This window comes from Zalophus californianus, chromosome 17, assembly GCF_009762305.2.
Source record: "Zalophus californianus isolate mZalCal1 chromosome 17, mZalCal1.pri.v2, whole genome shotgun sequence".
In the NCBI taxonomy this organism is placed as follows: Eukaryota; Metazoa; Chordata; class Mammalia; order Carnivora; family Otariidae; genus Zalophus; species Zalophus californianus.
Window position 1 is genome coordinate 51730208 of NC_045611.1, and position 9453 is coordinate 51739660.

At 57.3% G+C, this 9453-nt stretch overlaps 1 protein-coding gene across 4 annotated transcripts; it reads right to left on the minus strand.

Moving 5' to 3' along the window:
* Window positions 1–840: 840 nt before the first annotated feature.
* Window positions 841–9407, minus strand: KPTN (kaptin, actin binding protein). 4 transcript variants are annotated; one of them, XM_027618958.2, is made up of 15 exons: window positions 9062–9407; window positions 8534–8591; window positions 7258–7434; window positions 6323–6837; window positions 5896–5978; window positions 5700–5784; window positions 5552–5606; window positions 4476–4551; window positions 4308–4381; window positions 3840–3949; window positions 3691–3768; window positions 2937–3012; window positions 2083–2218; window positions 1810–1992; window positions 841–1263 (listed from the first exon to the last, which is right to left on the minus strand). In XM_027618958.2, exons 4-15 carry the CDS (start codon window positions 6543–6545, stop codon window positions 1135–1137), a joined length of 1308 nt encoding a protein of 435 aa, XP_027474759.1. In that variant the 5' UTR covers window positions 6546–6837; window positions 7258–7434; window positions 8534–8591; window positions 9062–9407; the 3' UTR covers window positions 841–1134. The 4 variants fall into 4 exon arrangements, with proteins under 4 accessions (XP_027474759.1, XP_027474758.1, XP_027474760.1 ...); XM_027618957.2 differs by having other exon boundaries at window positions 8933–9407; XM_027618959.2 differs by lacking the exon at window positions 7258–7434 and having other exon boundaries at window positions 8933–9407.
* Window positions 9408–9453: the final 46 nt, after the last annotated feature.

The following is a 9453-nucleotide window of genomic DNA, read 5'->3' on the forward strand; positions in this document are numbered from 1 at the left end:
GCCAGGGAAACCAGCCCTGTCTCAAACTCCCTGGTCACTGGATCCCCCGGGCTTTCCAATCAGGTCTAACCTTTCCAGCATGGCACACCCTGGGTCTCTCCCTCCTGGGCCTCAACTCGGTATGCCCCACTGGGATCTAAACTCAGTTGCTTTCTGTTGGGGTCTAACCTTGGCCCTCAGCACAAGGTCTAACCAGAGTAATTTCTGTTGGGGGTCCAACCTCACCATTATTCACATGGGGGGGGGCTAGCTTCAAACCCTCTGTGGCAACTTGACCACAGCTTCCCACGGCAGTCCTTCCCACCTGTATCCTTTCCTTTGAGGTTTCTGTATTTTTCCCACTGGGGTCTAACCTCAGATCCAGGGCGCCCCACTGGGGTCTAACCTCAGATCCAGGGCGCCCCACTGGGGTCTAACCTCAGATCCAGGGCGCCCCACTGGGGTCTAACCTCAGATCCAGGGCGCCCCACTGGGGTCTAACCTCAGATCCAGAGCGCTCCACTGGGGTCTAACCTCAGATCCAGGGCGCCCCACTGGGGTCTAACCTCAGATCCAGAGCGCTCCACTGGGGTCAAACCTCAGTCCTTTTCCTTAGCTTCTACAATCTCTTCCACGTTGGTTTCACTTCAGCCTTTATGGCAGGGCCTCATTTCTATTCTCTGAGGTCTACACTATGATCTCACCTCAGTCCCGCTTCTAGGTCTAACCTTGGATTTTCTCTCCTCATATGCCCCTCTCTCCTATTCTTCTGGGCGATTCCAGCACCCAACACTGAGCCTGGCACACAGCAGGTGCACACACTTGCCAGAATGAAAGAATGAAGACAAGTCAAAGTCCGCTTCCTCTGGACATATAATCATTGGCTGACCAATTCTCACTGGGGGCAAAAGGGGGGGGAGTCAGGTGAGATCATCCCATTTTCAAACGGGGACACTGAGGTACGAGACAGGGGTGCATCAGCCAGGGTTGCAGGGCACAATGGGGCAGAGCCTGAGCAAGAACTCCCAGCTCCACCATCCTGGGGGGCCTGGGGAGACCATCCCCTCCTTCAGGAGGCTTCCCCACCATGAATGGCTAGGGGCGATTACTCCAGCGAACTGCCCCTGGCTCCGGGGCAGGCAGTGGGGTGGGAGCTCAGGAGGCCGAGGTCTCAGCGGGCCCCAGACCAGCCCTGTCCCCAAGCCTCTGCGACTGATGTCTCCTCTGCTGTACTTGATGCCGAAGCCGGGTCAGGACCAGCTCCGATGCCTGGACCAGGCTGTGCTGTGGGAAACAAGAGCAGGCCCAGCTGAGACAGGGCAGGAGGGGCGCAGGTTAGACCACGCGGGAGCTCGGCTGTGGCAGGAGGTTGGAGAGCAGAGCAGCATGTGGGGTGGGAATGGGTCTCTGTGATGGGGTGAAGGTTAGACCCAGGAGGACGGCCTTCGTTGAATTTCCAGTGGGAGGAACAGAGCCTAGACCCAAATGTACGGGTGTGAGATTAGAACTCAGAAGGGACAGGGAAGGACTGAAACATGGCAGAGACACTACCCTGTACGGGAGGGAGGCTGAGGTTAGACCACCGAGGGGCGAGGCACGGGGGGGGGGGGGGGGAGACAAAGGTGAGACCTTGACAACAAAGGATAGGCTAATAATAATAAGGCAGAGAAGGGGGGCGCCTCGGTGGCGCCTGAACGCACGTCCTAGTGGGGCTTCTCCCTGTCCCCTTCCGTGTTTCTGGGGAGAGCGTGCCCTCGACAGAACAGGTGTGCCAAAGCCTCCGGCTCAGGCTCTGCTTCGAGGGGAACCGGACCCGGGAAGCCCAGCTACCTGCAGGATGTGCACGCCCTTCAGGGAGACCACGGCGAGCTCCTGCAGCCCGTCCCCGGTCAGGTCCACGTGCGCCATGGCTAGCAGCGGGCTGGAGAAGCCTCGCTGCCACAGCAGGCGGAATCCGCGCTCGGCCTCGGGGAGCCCGGACTCTGGACCGAAGTACTTGTAACAGAGCAGCTCCTGTGGGGGCGGGGTGGGGGCGAGGGTCACATGGGGATGTGGGGCAGTGGGAGGGGACAGGCGGCAGTGGTCCCATTCCCCAGGTCCTACCTGCCCGTAGGTGGCCACCAGGACTTCGGGCCGCCCATCCAGGTCCACATCGGTGACCAGGCCACAGAGGACGCTGTCAAACTGGTCACTGCCAGGCAGGAGAAGCTGGTCCTCGAGGCCCCGGCTCAGCAGGTCCCTGAGGGTCCCCGAACGCGGTGGGGAGACCGAGGTCATACCACAGTGCCCGCCACCCTGGGCGGCAGGCCTGGTCTGGGCGCCCACGCTGCTCGCCTTCCCAGGTCTGGGCCACGCTGTTCCTCCTGACACCCGGACCCCCTCGTCTCCAACCTGGAGGTCTCCACGTCCACCAAGGGGAACCCGAACTGCTCACTCCCAGACTGGCAGCCCACTGTTCTCCAACAGGGACACCCACGCTGTCCCCTGGAGGCGGGACCAACTCACTCCCACATGGAGGCCCCACTTTGCCTCTTCTGCCTCCAGTCTGGATGCGCACACAGCCTCCGTGGGGCCGGGGCGGGGTGGGGGGCTCGGTCCCAGCTTGGACACCTGCGCTGCCCATCAGGGGAGCCACATCTGGCTTGCTCTGGCTCCCGAGAGCAAACTGGGATGTTTTCAGAAATTTTGCCAGCTGGCTGGCATCATGTTGGTGGCTCGAAATCTACCGCGGCGGGAGTAGGTACACTCCAGAAATCGGCCACACGCCGAGCCAGGTGGTAAGCATTTGCCAACTCGCTTGTCCGGGGGGAGTGGGCATCTCGGTTCCCACCCCAAGGCATCTCGGCAGCCCCGACAAGTTCCAGACATTCACGCTCCCCTCCCTGGGGCACGACCACCTTGACCTGCCCAGCCCTGAACGACCTCCCCCAAGGGGACTTCCTGCTGACGACCCTCACCGATACACCACTGCAGGTTCCAACATGCTGGCTACAAGCACACCATACTCTTCCCGCTGTGGCCGGTCCCCGGTCTCTGGAGAAGGGGCATGAGGGGGCAGGGCCTGAGGGGACAGGCTCCAGGCTCCTCCTCACACCCCCGCTCCATGACAGGACGAAGACCCGAAGCTGTGCCAGGGAGGGATGCTTCGAGGTTAGACCACAAGAGAATGAGGAGTGAGGGGAGATGCCGGGAGGAGGAGCAGGTGTGAGGCCAGACTGGGAGGGAGAGGAGTGAAGACCAAGCCGAGGGGCAGAAGGCAGCCTGCAGAGGTCAGGCGAAGGGAACCCACCAGGGAAGGCCAGGGCACAGCAAGAGGAACACAGCAACACGTGGGGGAAGAGGGGAGCCCGCGTAGGAGTAGGAGGGCGCATGGAGTTCCTGGGGCAGGGGGTGGGGGTGGGGGACCTCAGGGTTAGATCGCAGCAAGAGACAGAGTGAAGAGGCCAGAGGGGGGATGAGAGGAAGTCACAGTGCGCCGGCTGACGGTCAGACCACCAAGGGAAAGACAGAAGTCCAACTTGAGAGAGGGTCTAAGGTTAGACCACTGGGGCAAGTCGCTGAAGTGAAATCTGAGAGCACAGAGGGGAGGGAGGGGGCCCGGGAGGGATGGGCGGGTGCCGGGGGGTTGGACAATTTGGGAGAGGGGCATGAATGTGGGTGTGGGGAGCCGAGCCCGCAGAAGTCACCCCCCACCCCAGGCCCGGAGCTCACCCTCGGGGGCCGAGAGGCTGAACACGATCACTCGGGAGATGGGGCCATCCTGCAGGATCGTCCATGTCTGCAGGACCTCTGTGGGGAGGGGGAGGACTCAGGGCCCTGCCCCCAGCCCCTGGCTCCCAGCCCCCAACCTGGGACCTCACCTTGGCTTCGCTGGTCCACGTGGGCAACTCGGACATAACCACTCTGACAGCCGAGGGCGGAGAGTCGCCGGGACGTGCCGGGGAGGTTGTGGACGTCAAGCCAGAGGACGCTGGTGGGCGGGTGGGTGGACAGTGGGGCTGAGGGTGTCACCAGGTACTGGTCCCATGTTCTGCCTCCCCAGGAGCATCCACCCGCTTCCCGTAGCCCTGGGAACCCGCTGGGGAGTCTGATTTCTCTGAGGTTCTCTGATTTCCCTGAGCCTGTTTCGTGTTTTCTCTGTCATCACCACTGTTGACCAGCTTCTCCAAAGTCACATCCGTGGCCCGAGCTTGCTGAACTCCCCTCCCCTGCCCATTTTCTCTAAGGTCATCTCCATCCTCGCTGTTCCTGAGGGTTTTCCCACCACCTGATTTCTCTGAGGCCGCCTGCTCTAGTCCCCAAGGGTCTCTTTCCAGGTACTCTCTTACCTACTGGTCAGGTTCGTGAGCTCTGGGAAGAGGTTTTCCACGGGCTGTTCTTCAAACTGATGCAGCCCCTCGTTCTGGGGGAACCAAGACCGAGGCCAGCCTCACACCCAGCACCAGCCCATGGCGACCGGGGCAGGGCCCTGCCCACCGTGCCTCCCTTTGCCTCACCTCCTTGTACAGGTGAATGGCCGGGTCATTCCCACTCAGGAGAAACACTGTCTCCAGTTGATTCCCGACCTGGACCCTGAAAGCAGAGAAATCTAGAGCCCCAGTGTGGCAGAGTCCATGTGTAGAACTGTCCAACCTCAGAATCGCAGAAACCTTCTGTTTCTAGAGCCCTCACCTGCTAGAATCCTCATTCTGGGTGTGGATTCAGGCACGGAACATGGGGCTCTAGTGTTCTAGAAGGGGACCTCTTTAATCTAGAACTGCAGTATTCCAGAAGTTCTGCTTTCCATCTCCTTTGAAATACTTGAACTTCTAGAAATTGCCACCATGGATATTCGGACTCATAAAATAGCAGAACATCCAAATCCTAGAATCCAGAACATCAACTTCTAGAATTCTCACCTGCTAGACCAGAGGCTGGCAAACTATGACCTACAGACCAAATCCAACTTACCCCCTGTTGCTATAAATAAAGTTTTACTGAAACACAGCTACACCAATTATTTACATAGTGTCAATGGCCGTCTTCTTGCTACAGCGGCAGACGAGTAGTTTTAACAAAAAAACTTGGCCAATGACTGTGCTAGACCACTGGTGTTCTAGAATGGAACTCAGAGCTCTAGAGTGGAATTTTCATACTTTGGGATTCTAGATGGTCTGTTTTCTGTCTCCTTGAAATATGAGAATACGAAATAGGAGAATGACTTTATCACTACAGAATCTCAGAACTACCAAACTGCAGAATTTTTAAATCTTGGAATCTCAGAGCTTACGACTCAAGAAAACTTAGCATCTCTGGATCTTGCAGGATCCAAATCTAGAACATCAGAACCTGAGAGTTCTAGATGTCTAGAACACAGATGCTCAATCAGCTCTCAGATTATCTAGTTCAGGGCCGAGGCTGGTCCACAGCCACTTTAAAAGCACAATGCTCTAAAAAACAAAACTAGAGTCTGACTGTCTATGCGCAGGTTTGCTGCCTCGTTTGCTAGAGCTTCCCCACTATACGCGCGCGCGCGCGCACACACACACACACACACACACACTCTACGGTATTACACCTGCAGCTTACATACTCTGCATGGCACAGCTGGAAAGGTGTGAACTGAAGCTCCAGGTTCAGGCAGCTCTCTGTAAGGGGAGCACACGCAGATGGGCACCGGGGACCTGACAGGTGCCCCCTCCCATCTTCCCCATCCCTCCTTCCCTCGAGGCCACACTTACGGGCTATGGAGTCAAGGTTGTACTCAGAGCCAGGCTCATAGTCGCAGTAAATGTTCAGGAAGGGGCTGCCCTTGTCCCCTGAATCCTGGGGTAGGAAACTGGCCTCAGGGGAGAGTAGGGGCAGTGAGAGGGATTTGGGTCAGGCGCATGGGATCGTGAGGAGGAGGGAATGGGTAGGTGGAGCGGGCCTGGATACCTTGATGAACGTGATCCCCACCACCAGGCCCCGCTTTGGGGGTGACTTGTTGAAGGTGTCGATGGAGACAATCTCTGCGTCCACTGGGAGGGGACAAAGTTCACGTCAGGCACTCTCCCGACCCTATATCCCCAATCACAGTGACCCCTGAACTCTAGGACTCGCTAATCTCTGACCATGGCAATTGCCATCATCTCTGGGTCCATGTGAATCCCGATCATCACAACCGTGGTAGAAGGGATCCTAATCTCTGGGTCTGAGGAATCCTGGACCCTAGCCACTGACACCGATGCCTCCTCATCAGCCTTGATCCCTTTCAGTCACCCTGATCCCGTTCTCTCATCACGGTTACCCAGCTCAGAGCTTCAGAAGCCTTCTCAACACCAAGTTCGAGGAACAACCCCCCCAACCCCATGGCGCCACGCACCGGGAATGTAGTTGAACTGCAGTTCCTTGGCCACGGGCCGGATTTTCTGTCGGAGGTCTTGGTAGCGGAAGCCCAGCACCTTGCCTTTAAGGGTGGCGGCCAGCAGCTCCCCGCGCCCGCCCGCGCCGCCCGCCAGCCCGTACACATTGCTCTGCGACGAGAAGCGCGTGAAGCTATCCTCGCGCAGCGGGCAAGGCCCTGCGGCCACGGCCGCCTCGCCCATCACGCCCCTCAACCACTCACCCCCGGCCGCGCCCGCCGCCCGTCCTGCCCCACCCCACCCCAACCACCGCACCCGAAGCGACCTGAACCGCCGGGTGTCCGCACGTCGCGCCGACTGATGACGTCAAGAAGCTGCCGTCGCTGCCCTTTATCAAGATGGCCGCCCGCCGGGCCGCCGGGGCTTCCAAATAAGACTGCCCCATCGCGCGTGCGCGCTCCTCGCCGCTCCTTTTCGGAGTCAAGGAGGGGGCTGCCACTGCCAGAATTGGGGAGGTGGTGGGCCTCGCTGTGGGCTGTGTGGAAGGTAGAATAATAATCCTGAAACTCAGTATAGTCCTTACGTGCCGGGAACTGTTCTAAGCGCTTTCCCTCTATTCATTTCAAACTCACAAGCAGGCTGAGGTAGGTACTAGGTTTTACGAAGGAATGGAGGCACAGGAGGTAATTTGTGATCGCACAGCTAGTAAGCAATAGTGGAATCCATACGAGATAGTTCCATAGTCTGTTATTTTAATCATGTTACCTTTAAAGTGGTGAAATGCATTCATACCCAAGGAAAAAGGATCTGGCTGTCGGTCCTGGCAACGAACCACCTCCTTCACTGAATACCTACTTCGTACCAGTGATGTTGGCCCCGATTATCTCTGAATCCTGACGGCCACCCAGCTGTTGTTACCCTGCTTTCCTTTACTCAGCATTTATTGAGCACTTACCGTGTGCCAGGTCATCCTTTACACATCAATCTTGACGAACCCTTCCAACTCTGCAAAGGAGTTTATTGTCCCAATTTATAGAGGATGAAATTGTGGCTCATATGATACGACTGGAAAGTGGGGGAGGCTCTGGGGTCTTCAGGGGTTCATATATGTTTTTTGTTGTTGTTGTTGGACCTAGAAAGGCATCAGGTGTTTGAGGGACTGTGTATCCACCTGTACCTCATTTCCAGAAGATAAGAGTTGGCCAACTGTCTGGCCATGTTGAGTTAATCTTCTGTCTGTCTGTCTCTCTCTCTCACACACACACACACTGCAGGAAGTACGAGTGTACGCGCGGGTGCACACACACGTAAACAAGGACTGCAGGATCCGTGAAGGTAGTGACTGGATTTCCCTTGGTCACAGTCGGATCCCCAGCTCCTGGACCACCAGGCCTGACACAAAGCAAGCATTCAGTAAATGTGTTAGAAATCCACAGACTCCAGGGCGCCTGGGTGGCTCAGTTGGTTAAGTGACTGCCTTCAGCTCAGGTCATGATCCTGGAGTCCCGGGATCGAGTCCCACATCAGGCTCCCTGCTCAGCAGGGAGTCTGCTTCTCCCTCTGACCCTTCCCCCTCTCGTGCTTTCTGTCTCATTCTTTCTCTCTCAAATAAATAAATAAAATCTTAAAAAAAAGAGAGAGAGAGAAAGAAATCCACAGACTCCATGCCAGCCCCTTTGCCAAGCACCAGGGACATTGTTACATAAGACATAAGGGGAAAGTTCTCAAAGGCACATGGGATCTGGAGGGTGGTTAAGGGGAGTTTGTGTCCATTCCTGACTTCGGGATTTGGTGGCCAAATCCTCCTGGAGGGCAGGGTCTAGCTATGTGGTTTCATTCTGTATTCCCAGGGCCTAGACCAGGCATGGTATACAGTTGGTGCTTAGTGGATACTCAGCGCTGAGTCAATCAAATGTGGGGTCTAATTCTGCTTCTGAAGAATGTTTTCTTCAGGCTGCTTCTCCCTCACGTGGTAACCTCTAAGCTACATTCACTTAACATCTGTCAAATGAATAAATGAAGTTATAGGTTGGGAAGGAAAGAATCGTCCTGCTCAGTGATTTCCACCCCTTGTGACACATGTGACTCAGCTGTGGCATTTTCAGGAAAAAACCAAAACCAGAACCTCGCAAAAGAGGGGGGGGAGCTTCACCCAAATCACAATTTATCACGTTTTGACCCAAGCTTGTGTACTTTAAGTGATTTTAAGCCCAGCCAGGGTTGAGACTCACTATTGAGGTCACGGGTGGCAGAAACAGATGGTGGCGCTCCTTAGTCTTCAGCCGGTGCCTGTGGCAGACATCAGTAATTGATCTCCGGTCTCAGGAGTCCTGACTGAGCCCTAGGCAGCCATCATCCACCAACCCATCTGAGCTGTGGGAGGAGCTCAAGGGGCCAGGAGCAGGGCACGGTGCTGCAGTCCACTCTCTCTCGACACGGTGAACCTGAAGCTCTCTGGGACTTCTTCCAGGCTCTAGCCTGGAGCACCTCTTCGAGGAGCCTGACTTGGGTCTCCCAGGCGGCCCCTCCTCTCATCCTGCCCCCCGTTCACTTTGACACCCCATCCCGTGGTGACTCTGAGCCTCCTCCAGCTCCGTCCCCCCCCAGCCCACGCATGTCAGACTGCTCACCTCCACGCGGGCCTCCGCTGTGGCACGTGGCGGAGGCAGGTGGTTCTTGCCCACCTTTCCCAGGCAGAGGGCTCCTGTCCGTCCCCCCTTCCATTCGCCATACCCGCTTGGTCTTTGTGCCCTGCCCACCTGTCGTGTCCCCCTCATCCTGGGCGCCTGGAACAAGTACCACTGGGGCTTCCAACACTCCTTCCACGAGGGGCCTCTTCCACTCTCCTTTCCGCCACTGTCCGTACCCTCCCTTCTCCAGGCAGCTGAGGGCTGGTACTGCCACCCACCGTCCCAGCGGAGGAAACTGAGGCCCGCAGAACCCAGAGGCCATAGGATCAAGCCAGGCGCTCCCAGACTCCCGAGCTCACCCATCCCCGGGCCTCCCCCAGGACCTCTGACCCCAGCCCCATCTTCAGTTATGCTCGCCCTCTTCTTTCCCACCAAGTGTGCCCAGAGCCCAAGGCAGGGACCAGGAGGGGCAGGAAGACAGGACACCAGCCCTGAAGGGAGAAGGGGGCAGCAGAGGTGAG